At 39.6% G+C, this 27068-nt stretch overlaps 1 protein-coding gene across 2 annotated transcripts in view; it reads right to left on the reverse strand.

Annotated features, from left to right (window-relative positions):
- The window catches only part of EMB2729 (Alpha amylase family protein), a 421581-nt gene that overhangs the window by 271208 nt on the left and 123305 nt on the right, over window positions 1–27068 (reverse strand). For both annotated transcript variants that reach the window (XM_089421556.1, XM_089421555.1), the window contains one exon: window positions 7124–7261. In XM_089421556.1, coding sequence (XP_089277682.1) covers window positions 7124–7261 — 138 coding nt within the window. The remainder of the gene's footprint in view (window positions 1–7123; window positions 7262–27068) is intronic.

A 27068-nucleotide genomic window follows, 5' to 3' on the forward strand; every position in this document is an offset into this window, starting at 1 on the left:
CAAACCTTACTCATTTAATTTCAGCCATATAAATCTGCAACCTCTTCTGATTTTCTTTGTGTTTGTAATACCAATAATTAATCCCATCTACCAATCAATTGCAACCCTCTTTGTTGTTCAATGAGTCCATGTGCCTTGTCTTGGACTTTTGGCACTCAACTCGTTGCATTAACAACCATTAAACCAACTCTATAAATATAAACTCAATGAAAATCTGTTTTACTAAGACCACTCTGATTTCACCTTGAACCCATATCGTTTATGTATTGGTAATCCTACCATAGGGACACCCTCCTTACACTGGAAGAGAGCCAATATTAAGTGAGAAGACGGTTGTGTGGTGACATTAGCATCTTCATTGAGCTACAAAATGGCTAGCACTGATCTTGAACTTTCAATATTAAGTGCTAATTGAAAAGGTAACACACATCATATACCAAGATTGTATTCCCATGAGATTCACACAACACCTTACAATAAACGTGGAAGCACCCAATAGTAGGGGTCAAAATTATGGCACTGCACGGTGACAACTTGCAACAATGGAGTGGCTATACATCTTGATTAACAAACAAGTCCATATAGATATATTGTGGATAGAAGTCCAGCCTCGTGTTCTACTCAAGGCCTTGCACTTAAGGGAAAGTTTGTGACATTGTGGCCTAGTGCTAAGATAGAGTGATTGCCATGATCATAAGCCAAAGTTCAAGATCTGAAAAGGGTTCTTCCAAAGATAATATGATTGAGTGTATTTTTAATTTGTGAGATTGTATTCAATAGATAAACATCCATTTCATCATAGTGCAGAGGTGTTCTAATGGTGTTCCTCTTGTTAATGTGGTCTTTGTAGATGAAGCATGAGGCCAAGTGCAAATCCTAGGAGGTTTGGATAGAATAGATACCCCTCAATTGCAACATTATAGCGGGAGGCCTTCATGTTGTAAAATTGTCTTTATGAGGTGTTAAACACTCTTCAATGAAAAGGTGTTAATCAACCAAAAAATCAATCTAAGCTATCAATTACTTTTTTTTATTCCAATGTGCTTAAAGTGCAAACATCATTATGACCTTTTTGTTGATTTTTGGGTAGCATCGGATGTGCTCTAGCTCCGAAATTTTGTGAAGGGGCTAGAACACATGAGATCTCCAAGACCCAAAAATCGTTTGGAGAAATTCCACCTGGATTGTATTTTATTAAAATAATTAATATTTTTAATGGGGTTCCTAAGTCTAAACTTAGGAAAATTAAAATATTAATGGGTATTAATGAAAATATGGATGAGAAGCTTCTAAGAGACGAGAATCAAGTCTAATTTAATCTTAGTCGTTGATTAGAGAATAGATCATGGTCACTGATATCTCAACGGGAAAAGTATAAATGAAGTCTTGAGAGTCATTTGCAGACACACCAGGCAAATACTCAGTAACCCGAGGGAAACCGACTCTCAAGAAGTAAGAGTTTGATTTTAGAGGGAGAGCTGCAAGGTGAAGGACGACGAGGGTATCAACATCAGTCGGAGACTTAGGAGAAGGGGGCGCAATGCATCAGAGGCACAGCATAGAGGGACAGCTTAGAGAGACAGTGCAGCAAGGGATGCAGTCCTCACATAGAGATGATTCAGAGGTGACGCAGTGTAGGCTGGAGGGTCTCTTGGGTGTCAGAATTTCTCCAAAGGGTGGAGGAAAATTATCTCAAGTGTTTTCACAAAGGTTTCTCTATGTTCTGCAAATCATTCCTTGTAAAGAGATTGTTGCTAAAGGATAATAAATAAACCCTCATCTGCTGCACCGGTTTTCCCACATTGCACCAGTTTTCCCACATTGGGTTTTTCCATGGACTATTGTCCAAAAACAACTATGTTGATGTGATTGATTATTGTGTTTTTATTTCACTGTTCTTTTCTCTATGCTATTATGTGACAATTATAGTAGAATTTACTTTGATGTTTACTAAAGGGTTTTGTAAATAACTTATTATGGAAAATAAGTCGGAGAAATAAATCAATTACTGTAGTAGAATTTCATGTTAGAAATTTTCACATGGTATTAGAGCTGAGATCGAGCAACAGGATTAGAGAATCTGCAATGAGTCGTGAACATGATGCTAGAGCAGCAACTCAAAAGAACTCACGCAGTTCTCCTGAGAAATAGGAAAGCACAAAGAGTATAATGGATCACGACAGCTCTGTGTTGGCTTCCAGACTAGAAGAAGAAGTCGCTTGCTTGTCAAGTTCTGCTTCCTCTGAGGTTTGGTATATTGATAGCGAGGCTTCTACGCACATGACGGGAATACGAGAATGTTTCTCGAACTATCAAGAAGAACAGATGAACTTCCAAATCACCATGGGAAATAAGTCAAAATGTACCCCCATAGGAAGAGGTACTGTAGTTTTTCAAACAAAAGTAGGGGATCAACTTTGAGCTACCAATGTGTTGCATGTGTCTGGATTAGGAATGAACTTACTCTCTGTATCTTAGTTACAGAACAAGGGCTATGACGTTTACTTCATTGGGAAGAAAGTATATGTCAAACATCCAAGTTGGAAGAAGAAGGCCCAAATTAGAGTCAGAAGTAACAGACTGTATAACTTACAGCTAGAATCTCCAATGGCACTGATAGGCAACAGTGGTGAAAAAGATTTAAATGAACTATGGCACAGAAGGATGGGGGCACTTACACCATGGGGCTCTAAGAATTCTTAGAGGAATCGTCACAAGAGTTCCAGAATTAAGTACTAAACAAGACGATGTATGCAAAGGTTGCATACTGGGCAAGTATGCCAAAGCGGCTTATTCCAGAAGTAACAATAGGGCAAAGAGTGTTCTGGCATTAATACACTTAGATATCTGCGGACCCATGTCCACAAAAGCTCTTAGTGGTGTTGAATACTTCGTCACCTTCATTGATGACCATTCCAAGAAGACTTGGATCTACTTTTTAAAAACCAAGGATTAGGTTTTTTATCGATTCAAAGAATTTAAAGCTCTAGTTGAGAATCTGACAGGGAAAAGGATAAAAGTGTTGTGCTCAGACAATGGTGGAGAATATATTGATAAAGACTTCACTAAGTTTTGCACAAGGGAAGACATCAAAAGAGAATGGACAACTCCATATAATCTGGAGCAGAATGGAGTAGCAGGGAGGAAGAATAGAACTATTGTTGAAGCAGCGGGGGCAATGTTGTATGATCAGGATATGCCCAATTTTTTATGGGCAAAAGCATGCAGCACAGCAGTATATGTTCAAAATAGGACTCCTCATAGGGCATTAGGTAAGATTACTCTCGAGAGTGTCTTCACCGACAAGAAGCCTGAAGTGAGTCATTTCAGACTATTTGGGAAATTGGCATATTGCCATATACCGAAAGAAAAGAGGAAGAAGTTGGATCAAATTGCAGAGAAGGGATATCTTGTGGGATATAGTGAGAATGCTAAGGCATATAGAATCTACCTACCAAGCAATAGAAAGATCGTAGTACGATGGGATGTAAAGTTCATGGAGGACAGAGCTTTTAGGAAATCCCGAGAAATGCCTTCCGAAGAGCAGTCAAAGGATGATCCATTGGTCCAACCACTTCGACCAGCAAAAACCAGCACCAGTATTTCTCCAAGGCACAAGAATCCAGAAGCATCACAACAGGTGGAATCTCAAGAGGAGGAGCAAATAGATCCACCTACTACCAGTGGAAGAACGAGCCGGGAACTTCGATAGATACTACAGGATGCAGAGGATTTCATTGGAGCTCCTAGGAACAAGAAAAGGGAGCGTAGACAACCAGATAGATACCAAGCTTTGGTGGCTCAAGTTGGAGAACCCTCTAGTTTTCAGGAGGTCATTCAGCATCAAGTATGGGTAGATGCTATGGTGGAGGAATACAGTTCCATAATGACCAATGATGTCTGGGAAGTGGTACCTAGACCTTAGAACAGATTAGTTGTAGGTTCGAGATGGATCTACAAGGTCAAATATACTGCAGATGGCAGTGTGGAAAAATACAAAGCCAGGTTCGTGCTAAGGGGTATGCTCAGAAGGAAGGGATAGACAACAAAGAAACCTTCGCCCCAATAGCCAGGTATATTTCTATTAGATCCGTGATATCCCTTGCAGCACAGATGGGGTGGGAGATTCACCGGATGGACGTCAAGACTGCATTCTTGAATGGGGTGATAGAAGAAGTATACATTGAACAACTAGAGGATTTTGAGACACATGAGAAGAAAACTCATGTATATAAGTTGAAGAAAGCCTTGTATGGGCTTAAACAAGCGCCTAGAGCATGGTACAGTCGAATTGATGGTTACTTGCAGAACATGGGATTCGTCAAGAGTGACGCAGATCCTAACCTCTACTATCTGACTATAGAGAATGAGCCTCTAATTCTGGTGTTATATGTGGATGACCTTTTTCTAACAGGTTCATCTAGGCTCATCAAAGATTGCAAGGAAAACCTAGCTACAAAATTTGACATGAAGGATTTGGGATGGATGCATTATTTTCTGGGGTTGGAATTTTGGCAGCAGAAGGGTGAAATTTTCCTTGGACAAGGGAGATACACTACAGAAATTTTAAAAAGGTTCAGAATGTAGGACTATAGACCCATGGCTACTCTAATGATTACCAACTGGAAGAATATTGATGTGTCTAAAGATAAAGAAGTAGATCCCACCTTGTACAGGCAGCTCATAGGGTCCCTGATGTATCTAGTCAATACTAGGCCAGACATTTGTTACGTTGTCAACACCCTCAATCAGTTCATGGTGGAATCGAAGAGGGCACACTAGGCAGAAACCAAGCATGTTCTCAGATATATAAGAGGAAGAGTCGAGCATGGATTAATGTACACTCGAGGTAATGATATCAAACTGAGTGGGTTCACTAACGCAAATTGGGCTAAAAGTTCAGTTGATCGAAAGGTACCACTGGGTATTGTTTCAACATTGGATCAGGAATAACCTCTTGGTGTAGTAGGAAACAGAAGTTTGTAGCTCTGAGCTCAGCTGAAGCTGAATATATGGCAGCTAGCACAGCATCGTGTGAAGCCATATGGCTTAGAAAGTTGCTTGTGAATCTATTCAGGAGAAGGATGGAAGTGACCAACATTTTGTGTGATAATCAGAGTTGCATCAAGCTCTCTGAGAATCCAGTTTTTCATGATCGGTCGAAGCACATTGACATCAGGTGTCACTTTATCAGAGACTGTGTCCAGCGAGGTGCAGTACAGTTACAGTACACTCCGACAGGAGAACAGGTGGCAGACATTCTCACCAAGGCTCTAGGAAGAACAAAGTTTGTTTATTTCAGGGAGAAGATGGGGATGATTGAGAATTCGTTTCAGTAGCAAAAACGAATAGTGCAGTTCTTAAGAGGGAGCTGAAGTACAGATGCAATAGTGACAGTGGCAGTGTCATGGGTTGTAGTATAGGTTGTAGCAGCGCAGTGGATGAAGAGCAGCATGCCAAGCATCAGCAACGCAATGGATGAAGGGCAACAGGCCAAGCATCAGCAGCGCAGAGGACCGACGTCATGGATCAGTGTGATACTTCTGCTGGGAAGTATTGCTAGAGCACGTTCTTTGCTAAGAGAGAGTGTTGATTTTTGGGTAGCATTGGATTTGCTCTAGCTCCGAAATTTTGTGGAGGGGCTAGAACACATGAGATCTCCAAGACCTACAAATCGTTTCGAGAAATTCCACCCGGATTGTATTTGTTGGGAATCACAATTGTCGTTAGACCAAAACCCATAGGTGTTAATCAACGATCGCATCACCAGAGATAAGGATCAATGAGAGGCGGTTAGTCCATGTCGCAAAACACACGGGAAGCGTTGGTTTATCTAATGTCCAACAATCTCCCCCCCAACGCGAGCCGGGTGTGTATCGAACTCATGACCTACACTCGGATACCACTTGTTGGGAATCATGATTGTCATTAGACCAAAACCCACAGGTGTTAGTCAACGATCGCATTGCCAGAGATAAGGATCCACGAGAGGCGGTTAGTCCATGTCGCGAAACACACAGGGAGCATTGGTTTATCCAATGTCCAACAGTATTTTATTAAAATAATTAATATTTTCAATGGGGTGCCTAAGTCTAAACTTAGGAAAATTAAAATATTAATGGGTATTAATGAAAATATGGGTGAGAAGCTTCTAAGAGACGAGGATCAAGTCTAATTTAATTTTAGTTGTTTACCTGTTGATTAGAGATTAGATCACGGTCATTGATATCTCAACAGGAAAAGTATAAATGAAGACTTGAGAATCATTTGGAGACACACCGGGAAAATACTCAGTAACTCGAGGGAAATCGATTCTCAAGAAGTAAGAGTTCGATTTCAGAGGGAGAGTTGCAGGGTGAAGGAAAAGGAGGGTAACAACATCAGTTAGAGACTGAAGAGGGGATGCAGTGCATCAGAGGGATAGCTCAAAGAAGCAGCGCATCAAGGGACGCAATCCTCACGCAGTCCTCACTCAGAGATGATGCAGAGGTGACGCAGTGGAGGCTGGGTGTCAGAATTTCTCTAAAGGGTGGAGGAAAATTATCTCAAGTATTTTCACAAAGGTTTCTCTATGTTCTGCAAATCATTCCTTGTAAAGAGATTGTTGCTGAAGGATAATAAATAAGCCCTCATATGCTGCACCAGTTTTCCCGCATTGGGTTTTTCCGGGTAGTAGAATCTACTTTGATGTTTACTGAAGGGTTTTGCAAATAACTTATTGTGGAAAATAAGTAGGACAAATAAATTAGTTACTGCAGTAGAATGTCATGTTAGAAATTTTCACACTTTTTTGGCTTTATATTTTGCATAAACTATTAAATTAAAAGTGTGTAAACATAGATGCTAACTATTAAGAAGTTCTTCTAACAATCACTGCATTTTAGATCCCCAAATCAAGGACTGTAAATAAAAACACTTTTTCTGATAAAGCTTGTGTATATAAAGAATAAAGAGGTTATAGAACTAAAGCATTAAATCTATATTTCCTAGTATCTCTACTCATGATATCCATAATCAACACTCAACAATGTCAAGCAAATGTTTCTTACAAGACATCTCATTTTATTATACTCCAAAAGAAAAAAATAGCATAGAAACTAGATTATAAAGTTGGAAAGCTGACCATATTCATATTCCATTGATCAGCTGGAACATTCTCAAGAAGCCACAACCACATTTTTGAGATTGACATATTAACAAAGAAATCAAAACCCAATCCTCCTTGGCTGATGGGCTCACATAATCCAGGATAATAGGTTGCCTGAAACAATGTAAACGAATTAGAATAACTACAAAACCAGAAGTTACATCACACCATATTGTAGAAAGAGAGAAAAAGAGCGAAAGGAAATATATATTAATATTTATATGGTATGAGACACCTATGGAAGCATGCATGAAGATGCCATATAGTGCAAGAGTTTGATCCATCACACCAATAGAGAGGGAGGAAGAAAACACATACACGTATAAGTGTCCCCCAGTGACCAAAAGTAACTAATGGAACTAGAAGTCACCAAAAGTATAGATACCGGAAGGAAGTGCATAAAGCAACTTTAGCCTATTCTAAAAGTTCTAATGTAAATAACCACAAAAAGAATAAGAATAAGTAAAAACAAATCTCTAGAGGTATGTAACCGCAATGCAATGTCTTATAGACATTTCTGCAGAGAAAGTGTTTCCATTAAGGAAAAAAAATTAAGAAAACAGATTGGAAATATCCTGGAATTGTTTTTGGTATTCCTAGCTAGTTATTTTAAAAAATTTAGTTGTGGATAGGCCCTGCAACTTGCAATCTATCAAAGAAAAATTATCAATAAAAAAATATAAATATCTCTATTGATATACTCTTTTTGTCCTATTACCCCTCCTCCCTGCAGGGGTACCCATAGTAAAAAAAAATTGATGAATAGAGCAGTTTGTGGTATGGCTTAGCCTTCCTCTATAATCTGGTTGCATTCTGATTTTTGGGGCTTTCACAGATCCCAAGGCAGTTCATGTTGTTTGAGGCACTTCACGTATATTGAAGCATTGGTCACACCTTCCAAGGTAGCTTTGGGGCTATTCATGGACACCTAGACCTCTCTTATGCATGCCATGTGGAACATCCTTGAATACTGTCCTATTTGTCACTTTCTGAGCTGATTCGTACTTTGAGGACCAATTTGTACACATGGCAGACATGGGGTTTTATTGCAGCATTTGGTGATATGGCAGGGTGATGTAGATGATGTGTCATGCTCTTGAGACCTGTTGAAATGATGTGGCTGTACCTTGGATAAAAAAACTTGAAGATAAATGAGCTATAATGAGGATTGCTTCCATTATGTATTGACATCACTTGGCAGTATGGGGGTTCCATGACCCAAATTTAGACTTGTAGAAGCATCTTCCATGCTACATGGAGTGTTATACCCAAGGCATGACCATGGGCTGTCCTTTAGAACATTATGCAGGGTTATTGGAGCATTATTGGAGGCCTTTATTGAACTGTTTTGAAGGAGGCTGCCCCCTTTTATTAGAATTCATTGCAGCTGTTAGGTGGTTTTGAGGCTGATTTTTGACACAAAAATCCATTCTTATTACCCACCAAAAGTGGGTAACCTCTAGGAGAAAAAATTTCTCCACATTGGTCAGCCAGCCAACCAGACAGCAGCCCTATCATGATACACAAATAGCTGCTTCAAACCTCTCCACCTATGCTCCGATCAGTATTGCCTCTCATCCAGCATATTTCTTGAAGGAAGTTGGGTAATCTATGGGAAGGTACACTAACCATTTTCTGTGATCATGCGCTTTCATTTAATGTTTGGAGAATACTAACATGGATCACAGGCCAAGCTGGATGGCTGACTGCTCTTGCTTGTACCCTTGTTCCCATGCTTCACCTAGGAGATTATCCTTTGCCCCAAGTCCAATGTGACCTTTCCTGAGGCCCTTTTCTTCCACTATTAAGAGGGGAAGTAATACTAAATAGGAGCCACCCATTGATATAGTGTGCCCAAGGTAATCCATACTTACCACCTTCCATGTATCCCTTATATCCACTCCATTCTTTCGCTTGATTGTCATTGCTCATTGGGACTGGCACCCTATATCCTCATATCTGAGTCAAGGCCCAAAAATTTGCCCCAAGAGGTTGATGCAACTAAAAGAAAGATAAAAGCATAAAAAGCCACAAATGAAAGAAAATGAAAATGCAAAAGATGGTTGGACATATATAAGCAACTGGGTAAAAACCTAGCATGAGCTCTATCTCCCTCATTGGCCATCCCTCGATTCCTAAGCATTTCATGCTCTATCTAAACAAAGGAACTTATGAACATCCCAACCTCGACAAATGATAAACTACTACATCTTTAAGGGGTTTTAGAAAATTTAAAGCAAGCTGCATCATATAACCTATGCAATAAAAAAAGACAAATCATTAAAGGCACACCAAAGGGGTGGAAAAAGCAGGCCAAGGGAAGGGGTAACTCATATCTCCACAATTGCTCCCTCTTCTCATCATTATACTCAAAGATGTTGGAACTCCTTCAGATGGTACCATGGCTATGGTCATCTTCCTTGAAGTATCTCCCATTCCATGACCACATGATATATGCAACTATGGGCTGATGGGTCTACCTATGAAATGTCCTTCCCCTTAGGGGAAGGAAGCACCTAATAGGGATAATTGCATAATCATCCCTGACATGAATGTGGTAACTTGCCTACAAATCATCAGCTAGAGAGACATTTGAAGGCAAGGTTTTTATGAAGAAATTTTGTGCTTCTAACATTGAATATGGTCCAATATGATACTTTAATGGTTTTTGTCCCTAATAATTTTGATCGTACTTGATCTTGAAAGTATGTTTCAGATGATTCATCACATTTACAGGAAAGATCCCTTGAGGGGTGGCTTGACACCTTTCCAACATTGTGAAGAGGGCATCTAGCCCAACTTTGAGAGCAAATATGACACTACAGACCCAACATTCCCCTCCTGAGATGAGGTTTGGGCTTTGAGGAGCCCCCACATGGTTGTATGCCCCTTGCTACACCTCTTAATGCAGAAATGCTAGGCCAAGAAGCCAAGGTGTTGGCTTGATTGATGATGTGCCTAGATGGAGTCAAGGCACCCCCAGGTTGGCCTTGTGCTTGTTTGATGAATGTTGCCCTATTTCAAAGCATGGATGATGATGGAGACCACTTGAGATGGTTTAGGAGGGTCTGTACACCCTATTTTTATGCCAATGCTTGATCTTAGGGTTGCCACATCACTCATGCATGCCATAGGGGTGTGACATAACCCTTCTTGATCATGATGTCATGGTGGAGGATGTTGGAAATACTGAGAGGAGGTGAATCAGTTTTTCACTTCCATTAGTCAATTTTTAATCTTCGAAGCATTAAATAACATTAGCACCAGATAAAAACATAAATCCCAACACCATTCAACAAAGCACAACATCAAAGATAGTACACAAGAGATTTTTTACGTGGAAACCCTTTTGAGAGAAAAACCACTAAACGCTTTTAATATAGGTCCAACCCCAACTAGAAGGAGGCTCCAACCCCCTAATTTATCAACTCCAACTGAAAGGATGCTCTGACAGCCTAATTTACCAACTCCAACTAGAAGGAGGCTCCAAACCCCTGGCTTTTATCAGCTCCGACTGAAAGGATGCTCCAACACCTTCCAAACTCCAACTTTCCCTAGCACCACCCTACCACCTAGAAGTATATTCGGGCTCTAACGTGAGGGAGACTTCACTCTCCGCCTTGCACCACCCAACCACCTTGAAGACAAAGATAGAAGAATAAGATAGATTACTCTAAAAACGTTACTCAGCCACCGCTATTAATACAACTGTTGTACTACCTCTACTCTCAGCATATCACTGTCACAATATCACATAAATGCCATCGTTGCAACTATTAACTCGTGCCCACATGGACAATCCAATGTGCCACTGGGTTTGTTTTATGCCCAACCTTAAGTTGTCTCAACTTCTCCCTTAGGAGACACATAACCATAAGACACCAAGCCAACTACCTCTTCGCAATGTAAGCTTTAGCTCAACACATTCCACTGTCAAAACCCCAATAGCTTCAACAATTGCTTCAACCATATCAACCATCAAAGACAAGTCAACAATCATCCTTTGCAATACAAGTGTTAATCCCCAGTACATGTAATTGCATTAGTAACTTAGATCAAGGTCAACATCATTTAAAAGGTTTCTCTATACACAAACAAATCTACTTAGTAGTGAATCAAACCCTAGTTGGACAATTTTTGCTCAACATAAAATGTCAAAATTGTTGTCTATAGAAGTTGTGCGGGGTATGAGTACTCAAAATAAGACCTCAACACCTCAACCTTCTAACTAGACACACTTTAGGGGTCAAAAACTGTGTCTACACCCTTCAGGTTGTATTATTTTCATTTTTGGCAAAATTCAGCAATTAATTAGCCAGAGATTAGACAGAAAATTAAAATGAGAGAAAATAAAATTCTCTCCAAGTGGAAAATTAATTAAAAAAAGGGTGTGGACTTTCCGAAGAAAGGAATAAAGTCAAAAAGGGAAAGAATCTCCTCAAATCAACCAAGGAAAAGTCCCAAGAAAATTCATTGGTCCTCTTCAACAACCAATGACCTAGAAAAATTGAATTTTTAAGGAAGATGGTCCTGATTTCCCTCCTGGAAATCCTTCTGCCGCTTGTCGAGATGCCCCCTACTCTGATCGTCTTGTGCAACTGCACTGCTGATCCAGGTTTCTCGGAAACCCTCGATAACAACTCCTCTGGCCCTGCTCTATCAGATATTGTTCTGACTACAGTACCTCACCAGCTCCACTCTGCAATATTTCTGCAGCCTTCTAGACACTAGCAACTGCCTCTATGTGAACTGCGTCAGCCCCTCTCTGCCTCACGCTGGCTCTGCATCACCCCAGATGGGTCTGCATCAGCCCTGGGATGCCATGCGTCAGCGCTCTTGCCCTATGCGTCAGCAACGCTGGCCTCTCTGAGGCTCTGAGTAGCTCCCACCTTCTTCTGTGTGGCTCTGGCTAGCTCTGCGTCACACTTCTTGGCTTCTGTGTTGCTAAAAACAACTTCTGTCACCTCGGGACAGCTGTTTTCTGCTGCTATTGCTCCGCTCGGCTGATGTCTTTTAGTCCTCCTGTGATTTCCAATCACGCTCTGATACCATGTTGAAGTCTCTAAGTTTACTTAGTTTAGAAACCCTTCATGCACTTTTTCTGATTTATTCCTACCTACTTGTTATTTTTCTTTAACAAGTTATTTACACAGTAAATACTGAATATAAACACCAGTGCATGCTCAACATATTACAGATCAGCAAGTAAAAGAAACAAGAACAAACACACCACATGACACCATTTTTTTTTGGACCAATGTCCCCGGAAAAACCCAATGCAAGAAAACCAGTGCAACTATCTGAGGGTTCTCTTATTAACCAATATCAGAGTACAATCTGGGTGCCGAAACTGGCCTACCCAACAAAGAATTTCCTTAGCAATAATACCTCTCCGTTTTAGACAAATTTGGGGCTAAAACCCCGGATAATCCTTTCGGCAGCTACTCAGCACCAATCTACCCCTGAAACCCTAGTGTCTAACCAATCTAGACTGCGTCAACCTCTCCTAGCTCAGCGCTGGCCCTGCATCAGCCCCAGGAGGCCCTGCATCAGCTCTCTGAGCCTTTGTGCCAGCTACACTGGCCCCTCTGGTGCTCTATGTAGCACTTAGTTGTCTCTGCGTGAGCACTGGCTACTCCTGCGTCTCTCTCTCTCTGGCTGCTCTGTTGTTGTCCCGGCACTATCTCAGCCTCTCTGTCTCTCTGTACTCAATGCCCCTCAGTTGCTCTCCCGATCACTAATTCTATCTCTCTTAGAAAACCCCGCTCTAGAGAATAGAATGATTGATCACTCTGGTGTATTCTCCAAGTGACCCTCAAGCCTCCTCTTATACTTTTCATGTTGGCATCTCAACTACTGAGATTAAGTCCCTAATCAATGACTAAGATTAGATCTGGCTTGATCCATGTCTTTTGGACCATTCTAACATAGATTCATATTAATACACATTAAAATTTTATTTTCCCTAAGGTTAGACTTAGGGACTCCATTAAAAATATTAATTATTTTAATATCTCCTGATCTGTTTAGAATCTACCCAAACCCTTTCTGGGTATTGAATATCTCATGTGCCCCAACCTCTCCACCAAATTTCGTGGCTAGAGCACATCCGATGCTACCCCAAATCAACACTCCCTCTTAGCAAAGATTGTGCTCTACCAATACTCCTTACTGAGTATTACTCTGATCATTCGGCATCGATACCTGTGTTGATGCTAGGCCTTCCTGCCCAACATTATCTACACTGTTGCCTCCTGTACGACAACTCCCTCTACATTCGTGTTGTTGTTGGTCCTTTCTCCCAGCACTGCATCCACACTGCACCTCCTCTCATCAAGTTGCATCGTGCTACCCACTGCTGCACTGCAACTCAATTACTGAGAAGTAAGTAATTGATCTCCCAACTGACCTCCCCTTTGGGCTAGAGACACCCACTGATGTTGAAGCTCCCTCTCTGACCTCTGCGCTGCTGCAACAACTCCCTGCATCTCGCACCATTGCACACCTCTTTATGTCGTCCTGCACTGGTGCAACACTCTTGTGCCTCTCGCACTATTGTTCCCTGCTAGCTTTGCGCTGTCTCAAGACTCTTGCACTGTAGCTCTCTCTGTCGCTCCATCTGCATCTGTCTCTACCCACTCGGCCAGTCCTACTACTCCTTGTCGGGGCTCCTGTAGCAAGGTCTAATCCAAGAGGCTGGGTACCTCAAGGATCCTGCCCCTCATCCCCTGTAGTCCACCTGACTACAACTTGATGTCTGACCACTTCTTCTCAAGTGGTGCGTGTGCACTCATAGCACAGTCATCGTCTGTCAAAACTTCCTTCTCTGCCCGTGCTGGTGCTGCCTTAGTCTCAGAAAACTCTCCCTTACTCTTCTTCCTTGGGCACTGGGTTGCATAATGACCCATCTCCCCACAGTGGAAGCACTTGATCTTGGAGAGATCTTTCTTCTTCTGCTTCTCCTGCCTTCCCTCAGATCCTAGGGCCACATCCTCCTCCTCCTGCTTGACCTTGATCCATTTGTTGCTGCTACCTGTCTTCGACTGCCGTCTGATCTCTTCCTGGCGAAGAGCTGCCCACATCTCATCCCAAGGTGGGAGAGTCCCTCTACCCATGATACTCTCGACAAACACTTCCCAATCTTCTAAGACAGCATTCAGGGCTATCCTCACCATAAGCTCCTAATCCAATGTCGCTCCTATACCAGTCAACTAGTCTCGGATCTCATTCAGTCCTCCGAGGAAGGTGTCAATCGATTGACCCTTCTTCATATGATACAATCTCATCTGGTTCTCGGGTAGCATTCTTCTCTGCATCACACTTCTTAGCTTCTGCGCTGCTAGAAACAGCTTTTGTCACCTCAGGACAGCTGTTTTCTGTTGTTATCGCTCCACTTGGCTGATGTCTTTTAGTCCTCCTCTGATCTGCAATCACGCTCTGATACAATGTTGAAGTTTCTAAGTTTACTTAGTTTAGAAACCCGTAATGCACTTTTTCTGATTTATTCCTACCTACTTGTTATTTTTCTTTAACAAGTTATTTACAAAGTAAACACTGAATATAAACACCAGTGCATGCTCAACATATTACAGATCAACAACTAAAAGAAACAAGAACAAACACACCACATGACACCATTATTTTTTGGACCAATGTCCCTGGAAAAACCCAATGCGGGAAAACCGGTGCAGCTATCTGAGGGTTTTCTTATTAAGCAATATCAGAGTACAATCTGGGTGTCGAAACTGGCCTACCCAACAGAGAATTTCCTTAGCAGTAATACCTCTCCGTTTCAGACAAATCTACTAGTTGAAACCCCGGATAATCCTTTCGGCAGCTACTCAACACCTATCTGCCCCTGAAACCACAGCGTCTGCCCAATCTGGACTGCGTCTGCCTCTCCTAGCCCAACGCTGGCCCTGCATCAGCCCCAGGAAGCCCTGTGTCAGCTACGCTAGCCCCTCTGGTGCTCTGCGCAGCACTTAGCTACCTCTAGGTGGCCCTGCGTGAGCACTGGCTGCTCCTGTGTCTCTCTCTCTGGCTGCTCTGCTACTATCCCCACACTATCTCTGCCTCTCTGTCTCTCTGTACTCAATGCCCCTCAGTTGCTCTCACGATCACTGATTCTATCTCTCTACACTCAATGCCCCTCAGTTGATCTCCCGATCACTGATTCTATCTCTCTTAGCAAACCTCGCTCCAGAGAATAGAATGATTGATCACTCTGGTGTATTCTCCAAGCGACCCTCAAGCCTCCTCTTATACTTTTCCTGTTGACATCTCAACGGTCGAGATTAAGTCCCTAATCAACGGCTAAGATTAGATCTGGCTTGATCCATGTCTTTTGGACCATTCTAACACAGATTCATATTAATACACATTAATATTTAATTTTCCCTAAGTTTAGAATTAGGGACTCCATTAAAAATATTAATTATTTTAATATCTCCTAATCTGTTTAGAATCTACCCAAACCCTTTCTGGGTATTGGAGATCTCATGTGCCCCAACCTCTCCACCAAATTTCGTGGCTAGAGCACATCTGATGCTACCCCAAATCAACATCTAGCTATTTTTCCATGGATCACGCTGTTTTCCACTTGGAGGGGTCTCTTTTTCTAAAAAAAATCTATAAATTGAGCTCTTAGCTCTCATTGTGATCATCTCAAATCGAGCTCTTGGCTCTGCAAGCTTTGTTGGTATATGTATTTCATTTTTTCTGAATAATAAAGAAAGTCTTTGGGGGCAAGGATATGTGGTGTTATTCTTACAGATCCATGGTAATATTGTATTGATTTACTATGCTTAGTATTCTACTTGTGCTATTAATTGTTATTTCTGTTTGCCTTTGTGGATTTAGTAGGGTATAGTTATCCTGCACTGGTATTTGGATCGGAGAACTATTCTAGATCTGGAAGCGCTATTGGGTTTTCAGTTGAACCCCTAGTATTCCTTTTCATTATACTATCCAATCACATCTAGATTTAACAATCATTTTTCAAAAATGTGTATAAAATTCTCTTAAATCAGATCTTGAGCATTCAGGGATGTTTTCTGTTGAAACAACCAACTCTCAAGCATAGATCTAGAAGAACCCATATGGATCTCCTTTGAAGACTTATCATTCGGATTTTTTTTTGCAGGGGCTTCTTGGCTTTAGCTTGTGATTTCATTTATTTCTAATCCACTTCTTTCAACTAATGTACTTTTATTGAATAGATTTGGCTAAATTAGAGTTTTTTTCTACTACCAAAGAGTGGAGTTGTACTCATACTCTTTGGGTTAGTAGATCTGTAAGTTATGTAAATAATTTTATTTATATTTTCTAACCCTATTGTATATATTTTTCTCTTGTGTATATCTTGTATATATTTTTGGATTTTCTCTTTCTTTCCTTGCATATTTGGAGACAAGAGTAAGGGTTTGGATTGGTATTTCTTGAAAATATTGTTTTGCAGGCGAAAGGCTTGGGGATCAAAGGAAAATCATTTTTTAAGGCTAAACGCTCTCCTCTTTCCTAGACGGATAGGGTTTCTAGCCTATTGTTTTTTTGGGAAGTTGTCTACCTCTTTTGGAGCCTCTCTCCTTAGGCCACAAGCTCAAGGAGGCTCCTCCTTGCATTTAGAGCGAAAGTCTCACTTGGGGTTTTAAGACTTTTTCAGATCTTGAATTTTGGGAGGAGGCCGCAATCATTTTGGGCATTATTTCCCTAAGTTGCAAGCCTAAGAGGCCTAATCCTTTCTCTTGGGGTGAAAGTAATCAACCCTTCAACGTCTTGCAGAGGATGTGGTATTTTTCTAAGGTTTCAAGCTTGTTTCAAGGAGATCTTATTCGATTTGGGCTTATAATTCAATTATAAATTTTTGAAGCCTAACTGCCTTAGGCCATGAGCAAGAGGAGGTTTCCTCTTATCTCCTTTCGCAGGGATCTCTTCAAATTGGAGTGGTTAGGGTTTTGAGCAATTGTTGGCTAAGGGTTGATTTAAATTGTTTGGGGAAATCTTGAAAGCCTTGTAAAAATTTCCTCATTTATTTCCTGTGGAGTGACATTAATTTATTCAAGTTTCATATCCTTGTAAGCCCTCCTCAAGATTTTTGAAACCCTTTCACTTGTCTCAAGAGGGTTTTCACCTTTGTAAATTTAATAATGAAGGAATTTTCTTGAGGGAGTTTGGGGTTTTCCTATGGTATCACATCTCCTCATTTGGTAGGAGATCTTCTTGAGTCATTCATCACTAACTTGCTAGATCAGTTTAAAGTCTTGCGTTTTCTAACTTTAGATCTAATTTCTAATCCTCTAATCCAGTTTGGTTTGATTTCATTGATCTAACTTGCATTTGGGTAATTTTTGTTTAGATCTCACTTGCAAGTGCATTGAAGTATTCACTTATATTCCTAAATCTAATTCACATTAGTCACTTAAACTAATTTGCTTTCTCATTCTGTGCATTGACATTGGTGGATTTGAAGTAATTTCAACTATTTGTTATCGCTTGATCTAAATAGCTCTTGTTTTCATTAAATAATCTTCAATTGGTTATTGGATCTAACTGGCATTATTAGTGAAGTTGCTCTCATTTATTGTTTCCTATTTCGCATTGTTTCATTCTGAATTTCTTATTTTGCTCCATTGATCATTGGCATAATCTCACCATAATATCATAAGTTGTGCTCAAATTTGCTAATTGTAATCTTGAACATATAAGTAAATTGGCATAAAGTTATTTCACCTTTGGAGCATTTCATCCTTATAATATCTCATTGAAGCATTCTATTAACCTTTGTATCTAATTTGATTTTTAGATATAGATTTAGTCTTGCATCTCTAAAATTTACCTCCAAGCATAAGCTTGGTTGATAGAAATTTTAGGACAACCTTCCCTAACTTTCATTCAATTTAATAAATTTGAGTTTGGAGCAAAGCTTCAAACACATGACCTCACAATTATCATGTGGCTCAGCCCTTGTAGGAACCAAGGCACGTGGGTTGTCTTGAAGTCTAGGCGAGCATCATTAATGACAGACTAATTGCCTCATCATCCTAACCTTCTTGCAATTCACCTCAGTCCTTACCAAGTTTTGAGAAATTAAGGGCAAGTCTCACCATATATTAGGTGTATAATTAAAATTCACCAAGATCACTTGCATAACACACTCACATAACATTGTGTTCTCTTTGCAAATTGAATTATAAGCACTTCATTTTACTTGCAAGCATTCCTTTCCCATTGCTCTCATACTTGTCATATTAATTACATGTTCATTGTTCTTTAATATCATTTATTCTTATTCGAGCATCTCTCTTAACTAGAAGTATAAGTTCTATTTATCTCGCAAGTCTTTCTATCACTCATATCTCAAATTTGTACTTGATCTCTTGTACTAACGCTTGTCTTGCAGCATTGCCTATCAGGTAACTTGAAGCATCATTTTCTTATTTTGCAAGTATTGTAACTTTATTTGAGCATTATTTATAAGGCACTGGTCTCTCATCTTTTATCTTATTGGATGCCATATTGATTTAAATGAATCTTTCCCATTAATATTTTCTCATTAGTATTAATACTTGCTAATTAATCTCTGTATTCAAGTTATAATTGAATAGTGATTGTCTTTCCCTTTATCTCCTAGAGCTTGTTGTCTTCAACAAGTTTTACTTTTAGAATCATCTTTAGGGACCACCCCCCTTAGCTTAACCAGGAGAGAGCTTAAATGGAGAGAGTTGGGAATAGGTGACAGCCCCTTCTCTAAGCGTTGTGCATTAAAGACCACAACTGGTGGGATTGAGGACTTTTCCCACATTTAGGTGTACATCTTATGTGACAACAAGTCACTTTCTTAGTGGAGATGCCCACTTTTGGAGGATGATATCATGTTCGAGAGCCTTTCTTCCCACATGTGTCAAGGATTTATGACATATTTCTTATGTTTTATCGTTTTGCAAAGTTATCTTGAAGTTAGTTTGTGAGATTTACGTTAATTTTCCCTAGGGCTACATTGTTCTTTGCTTTGATAGTTGCATTGGATCATTTACACATTCAATTCACCCCGTAGCATTATAAAATTATTACAACATATGCAATTATGTAGAAAGAACAACATCATCAATAATGCAGCAAAAAAGTAAAAGGAACATTAGAAGAAAAGCATGCACACAAAGAGAGACTAGAATTTGATCGAAGACCAAGGTAAAACCCCACAAGAGGGAAAACCCTCAATCAGTTCTTCTTCTTCTATTAGATTTCATCAATTATTCAACTAATATACAAAGTACAATATCATGAGACATAATCCTTCACATCGAGCTGCCTAAGGCCTAAACAGATCTTGTTCACAACTTTGTTTGTGAGCAAGATTCAAACACTGATATTGATAATAGAGTCATTATCAACATGAATTAGGATTACTACCATATTTTTGTATCAAAGTTTCTCTTTAGGGTTACTAATGGCAAGGGCTTTGCAAATACACTTTAGATGTTGCCATGCCAATACTAATATTGTTCTACCATACTCTTGTTGATCTGGGATAGAAATATGAAAATGCCAATAATTCGTCACACTGTAAATGGGGTTGCAACATATAAATACCATACTATTGTTAGATGCAATTGTAAGGAACTGTCATGCCAACGATAACCTGCATACAACAGAGATGATGCCATAAGTTGAAGCGGGATCAAAACCATTCATATATGTTGAGCAAAATCGAAACCATACTTATACACGTATATGTTGGAGCAAGATAGATAACATGACCAAACTCATACGATGGAGAGAGATCATCCAATACACACACATATATATATCCTGTCAAATTACTAATGTCATCCCTGAATCAATGTTGCACTACCATACTAATGTTAATATAGTTCTACCATATCAATACGAAGTTGTGCTAATGTCAACATTGCTTGGCCATTCCAAGAACACATACAATGCCAGAACATGACATCATACACAGTGCATATCACAAAAGGGGTTGTGAACCATACACATGTCCTATCGCAGAGGAATCGTAAACCATACATACTATCATATTGTAGAGAGACGATGAGATATAGTTTGTGCAGAGAATCCATACAAATAACATCAAAGAACCAAGTGAACAGATGCCAACCATATCCCAAAGGTGTCATATATGTGAATCCAAACTTATCGTGGAGGTGATAAACATATCAATCATCGAACCACATGATTTACTGTGCCACACAAAGATGCAAGATCATTATCATACCAGGGATGTGAGACCAATCCATTATATAGAGAGTGCGAGGCCAACACAGTGAGAGTGATGTCAACAAAGAGTGTGGAACTATAGTGGATGCAAGTAGATCAGACATGCGAGATCGAAAGTATAGAGACAACACTTGGAAAACGTCATGTGATGCAATAAATCATAGATGTTATGCCTCTGACTTCATGAATGAGGTGCTACAACCTCCTACAAGATGTAAACGAATGCCAATAATATAATATGTGAGTCATCAAATATGTGTGCCAACAAACCAATTAGAAATCGCAAAAGAATAGTACATAACCCTTGCAAACAATTACCCAAACCTCTGAACCGAAAAGAGCCTTAGTCGACACTAAAATTTTAAAGTTGACCTGGAATTTTCATGGCGGAAAGTTTCAAATCTAAATTTGAATTTCGCTCTAAGAATATCCCCTTCAATAATTGGATGTCAACGCATTATAAATAATATTAATTTGAATTTTTGTTATGACCAGCGTAAACCCTCTTTACGATTTCTTATGGGAATTTCTCCCTGGCTGCCAATTTTAACACTTTAGGCTTAGTTGAACGCTTCAGGCGAACTTGTAGGCTTTTGTTGTAAGTTAGTGAAAAATGACTTGGCTTCCCACATATAAATAGAGCAAAGTCACTTTCATTTGTTCATCATCACACACACTCATCTCTTCCCTTTTGAGTGAGTGTGCACTAGCATTCTTGTCATTTTCACTTGGTCGCTATGGATGGTTGAAGGAGCGAATTGTCTCAGGAGGGATATTTTTGCATGAAGAGACTATATTTAGGTTGATGAAGTGATTCTTGATTGATGGTGTAATTTTATTGTCATTTTTCTTCCATTTTGCATGTTAGTTTCTGAAATTAGGTTTTCTATTGTGTCATGTTAAAAATTGCAAAAATTTTCATCAAATCTTGTTTCTACATGTTATACAACATTTGTCATTCAAGAATCGATCAAAGGAACTTATTAGATGCATCCTTTGACCTTAAACCTCCTACTACAATAAGTCCTTATTTTTTCCAAGAGAAGATATTTAGTCTTCCACCCTCTTCATCCAAGTCATTATATCACTATCCTTGCCCTCTTTGAGTCCATAACCCAATTGAACATAAGCACTAGTCTAGTTGTGGAATCACCTCTTTACTTTTCTCTTTTCCTTATTTATTGGTAGCTAGGGTTAGGGTTTGGTCTAATTTTGGATTTTATAATAATTTTGCATCTATATGTTATTATCCTATTGATAGATAATTGCATTTAATAAATTCAAAAAGGAAAAATACAGCACTACGTGCATTTTTCACCCCAAAAACAGTACTAATGTCTAGATATTTATTGTTGGTTTATGCTTTTAAAACCATTAAAAACCTAAAGTTGGACTATCCCTTCCTTACCTCCTTGATAGCCTTTGACCCTTTGTTGATATTATCATTTGGAGGTTATTTTTGAGCTCTCATGTGCTATTGCATGTTGTAAATACGCATACAAATATAACCCTGGTTTATAACAGCATTCTTCTAGTCTATTGGGATTATTGGGAATTGTATTTGAACAATTTTAACTCTTACCTTGGCATCCAAGGTTTTGTCGTACTTATCTCATAAAAATTAAACTCCAATCACCCTTGAGCCCTCCCTTATTGAAGACTTTTCCAAGTGATTTATCTGCAAGATCCTTAGAGGGCCATTTACCTTGGAACCCTAGTGATCTAACCTCTAAGTCTTGCCATGGAAGCCTCCCTTGTGGGGATAACATCCAACCACAAAATAGCAGGAGAGAGGTCGCTGAGATGATAGCAGCGGTTGATCTCTTGCCATAAGACCTAGGTTTCCTAGTGAGGCTTTGCACTAAGCCTGCTAGATTTTGCAGTGATAACTCCCATACTACCCCTTGGTCCAAGGTATAGGCATGGACCATCTTTTAGGACATTTGTTGGAGGTTTTGAATCATTTTTTGCATCATTTTTGGAGTTGTTATGATGACGTCACCCTTTGATGGAGTCTTCATGAGGTCATTGCACTAGAAAAGGAGGAACATTGGAGTCGCTTGACTTGTGAAGATGCTTCACCATGCTTTGAGGATTGACCATGGACCATTTTGGAAGCTAGGCATTAGCATCTAGGACCTTTTGTATTCTCTTAGGACCACTTGATTCCCCTTAACTGCATAGCCCTAGATGGATATTAGCATTGATGTTCATATCCCTCCATCACTCCTTTTATTATCTTTTATTTAAAAACCCTAAAAAATCTCGCAAAATATGTTTCATTAAGGCTACCACTGACATCACCTTGTGCTTAATTGACTATGCCTTAGCAATCCTAGTAGGGAAGCCCCCTTTGAGCAAGAAGAGAGCTAGCCTAAAGCGAGAGGATAGGTTTCTGAGTTGACAGTGGGCGACCTTCCTAAAGGTTGTCGTCAAATTGTGCAATGTGGATTGGAGCTTTTATCACACACATACAATTTGGCCACTAGCAAGTCACATTAACCTACTTTTGTGGTCATTCATTGAACATTAATAAAATTATCTTATCTTATCTTATCTACTATTTTAACATTTTTGTACCCTTATATTCATATTTTTCATAACCTTCTATTCATCAGCAAAACTAGTTTTTATATTATGCAATTTTAGAAGATTTTCAATTTGTACAAGTTTATTATCTCACATTATCCATTTTTACTATCACTAGAACACTAACTAGAGAATTGACTATGAAACTTTGGAAAGAAGATATTGTATTCTATTATCACTCATAAATACCTTCAGACCAAAGAACTCAAAGGTGTCCAAATAACTATCAAGAAATAAATCCCTATAATTATTAAAGTTCCTCTCCCTTTTAAATTGTTAAATACCAATTCAAGGGGTGTTGAAGCTTGTGCTAGCTTTGAAAGGTCTTTTGCATAGGCTTGGTGTCTTAGAATGTGGAAGATGATTTATTTCCTCTTTAGGTGCTTGCTTGGTGGAGTAAGTGATTTACGTCTTCTTTCCTAAGTCTAACTTAGGATAAGTACAATAATTAAAGTCAATTAATTATTGTGGAATATTAAGCCATTTTCTAAGGATAATAATTTAATTATTTAAGTGACTTAGAAATAATCTCAACCATTGATATTCAAGATCTTCTAGAAGGGAGATTAGGGTTAGGGAATTGAGCTTAATGAAGATTATAAAATAAGCCCAATGAAGAGTGTTGAATTTTCTACAAAATGTACATTAGATACAATTTTCTGCCAGGTAATTACTGCCTAATGATTTTCAACTAGTACTACTATTATTAACTAATTACACTTCAGAAAATCTCAACAGTAAATGCACCAGAAATAGTAAAGATCATAGAAAGACAACTATGCACAATAGAGACAATATTTTTACCCTAGGAAACCCAAACTTGGAAGAAAACCCAACAACTTTTCTTAGGAGAAATTATTCTTCATCAAGGTTTACAAATCAACAATTTGTGTAGAAATCTATGCCAATATCCAAGGCAAAATACCAGTCAAACCTGGTCAAAATCTACAATTATTTAACATTGGTCAAACCCACCAAAAAGACAAATCTAGTCAAACATTCAGCCTGGTCAAATTCAACCTTGTGGTCAACTCGGCCTTGAGATCAACTCTTCACACGTGTAGTCAAACTCGACCTATTATGTGGTCAAACTTGGCCAAGTAACTCAATCAAACAATAGTCAAATACTCGGTCAAACAGGTTGGTAAAAGATTCATTTAAAGGGCCAAATCAAATCATCTTCCTTCCTCACAGGTGCGTCTATCTAAGGGAGAGAAGATACATCTCAACAAAATCATATCAAACTTGCCCTTTGTTGGTGGATGTTGATTTGGGGTAGCATCGGATGTGCTCTAGCCATGAAAATTGGTGGAGAGGCTAAAGCATATGAAATCTCCAAAACCCAAAAATCATTTTGGAAAAATCCATCTGGATGAAGAGTTATTAAAATAATTAATATTTTTAATGAGTTCCTAAGTCTAAACTTAGGGAAATAAGAATATTAATGGGAATTAATAAAGATAAGGATGAGAAGCTTCCAAAAGATAAGGATCAAGTCTATTTTAATCTTAGTCGTTGATTAGGGACTTAATCTCGATTGTTGATTCATCAACAGGAAAAGTATAAAAGGGGACTTGAGGGTCAGTTGGAGATATATTGAGGAAGACCAGTCAGTTCGATTTCTGGAGCGGGGTTAGCTGAGAAATTCGAACTAGAGGTCTGCAACGCAGCAAGAGGTAGCGGGTATGGAACAGAGAGTCAAGAACAGCACTAGAAGATTAGCGCAGAGGTTAGAGAAGCAGACGCAGAGCCTCTTAGGAAGACGCAGAGGCAACAGGACTGTGCAGTCACTGGAGGGTCTGTGTGGGTGACGCAAAGAGGCCCAGTGTTGACACAGAGAGGCAAGTGCTGACGCAAAGGGTATGGGAGCTGCATAGAGGCCAGTGGTCCTGAGGTTGAGTCTGGGAGAAGTGTTGGAGAATTTATCACTGTTGGGTAAGCCAGTTTGGCACCCAGTTGTACTGAAAAATAGCTAATTAATAAAATTCTCCTTTGCTACAACGGTTTTCCCGCATTGGGTTTTTCCGGGGACAATTGTCCGAAATTATCTGTGTTGATGTGTTTGATTCTTGTGCATGTATTTGTTTCTATATTAAGGTGTGATATCTGCAGCAGAATTTATTTTAATGTTTACTAAAGGGTTTTCGTAAATAACTTATTGGGAAATAAGTAGGTAAAATAAATCAGTTGTTGCAAGGATAGAATTTTCACATGGTATCAGAGCAAGTAATCAGAGACAGGAAGAGAAAATCAATTATGGGTCAAGACCATGATGCAGAGACATCTACGTCATGAGACTCACACAGATTTTCAGAAAATTGCACAAGAGAAAATAATTTCGATTTCTCTATGTTGGCTTCCAGATTGGAAGAAGAAGTTGCTTGTGTGACTAGCTCTGCATCATCAGAGGTATGGTATATAGACAGTGGAGCCTCTTGGCATATGACGAGAATCCGGGAATGTTACTTAGGTTATCAGGAGGAAAGGATGAATTTTCAAATCACCATGGGGAAGAAGGCAAAGTGTACTCTAGTAAAGAAGGGTACCATAGTTTTTCAAACAAAAATGGGAGAGCGGTTCTGTGCTACCAATGTGCTACATGTACCAGGATTGGGGATGAACTTACTTTCCGTGTCGCAACTTCAAGGTAAGGGCTATGACATTTTCTTCATCAAGGAGAAAGTATATGTCAAACACCTGAGCTGGAAAAAGAAAGTGCAGATCGGGATCAGAAGTAACAGGTTGTACAAACTACAACTAGAATCACTGATGGCATTGATAAGTAGTCATGTAGACAAGGATTTGAACGAACTATGGCACAGATGAATGGGACATTTGCACCATGGGGCTCTGAGAATTCTCAGGAAAACTGTAACAGGAGTTTCAGATCTTAGTACAAAACGAGATGATGTATGTTGAGGATGTGCTCTGGGAAAGTATGCCAAAGCAGCATTTCTTAGAAGTAAAAACAAGGCCAAGAGGGTACTAGGATTGATACACTCAAATATTTGCGGACCTATGTCCACTAAAGCTCTTAGTGGTGTCAAGTACTTCGTCACCTTCATTGATGACCACTCAAGGAAACCTTGGATTTATTTTCTGAAAACCGAGGACGAGGTTTTCTGTCGATTCAAAGAGTTCAAGGCTCTAGTAGAGAATCTGATTAGGAAGAAAATAAAAGTTTTAGGCTCAGATAATGGTGGAGAGGATGTCGATAAGGACTTCACTGATTTTTGCGCTAAGGAGGGCATTTGAAGAGACTGGACAGCTCCTTACAATCCGGAGCAAAATGGAGTAGCAGAAAGAAAGAACAGCACTATCGTAGAAGCGCCTAGGGCCATGATGTATGATCAAGACATGCCAAAGTTCTTGTGGGCAAAAGCATGCAACACAGCAGTCTATGTTCAAAATAGAACTCCTCATCAGGCATTGGGCAAGATTACTCTAGAGAAAGTCCTCACAGGGAAGACAGCTGAAGTCAGTCATTTCAGGATATTTGGGAGCTTAGCATATTGCCGCATACCCGAGGAAAAGAGGAAGTAGTTGGATCAAACTGCAAAGAAACAATATCTAGTGAGATATAGCGAGAACGCTAAGGCATACAGAATCTAACTTCCAAAGAGCAGGAAGGTAGTAGTTCAATGAGATGTGAAGTTCATGGAGGACAGGGTTTTCAGAAAATCTCGAGAAATGCCTTCTGAGGAGCAGTCAAGAGATGAGTCGTTGGTCAAACCTCTTCAACCAACAGAAGTAAAGAATTCTTCCTTGGATCAGGAAGAATCATAGGAGGAGGAGCTAACAGAAGCACCTGTTGCTGCTCAACATCAGGTTTGGTTGGATGCGATGGTGGAGGAATACAACTCCATAATGGTGAACGATGTTTGGGAGGTAGTGCAAAGGCCTCAAGACAGATCGGTGGCAGGTTCGAGATGTATCTACAAGATTAAATATGCTACAGACGACAGTGTGGAAAGATACAAAGTCAGGTTTCAGGCTAAAGGGTATGCTCAAAAGGAAGGAATTGACTACGAAGAGACCTCTGCCCCAATAGCCAGGTATACTTCTATTAGAACCGTGATATCTCTTGCAGCACAGA

This window comes from Pinus tabuliformis, chromosome 6, assembly GCF_031772625.1.
Source record: "Pinus tabuliformis cultivar Carrire ecotype Pingquan chromosome 6, CPIR1, whole genome shotgun sequence".
NCBI lineage: Eukaryota > Viridiplantae > Streptophyta > Pinopsida > Pinales > Pinaceae > Pinus > Pinus tabuliformis.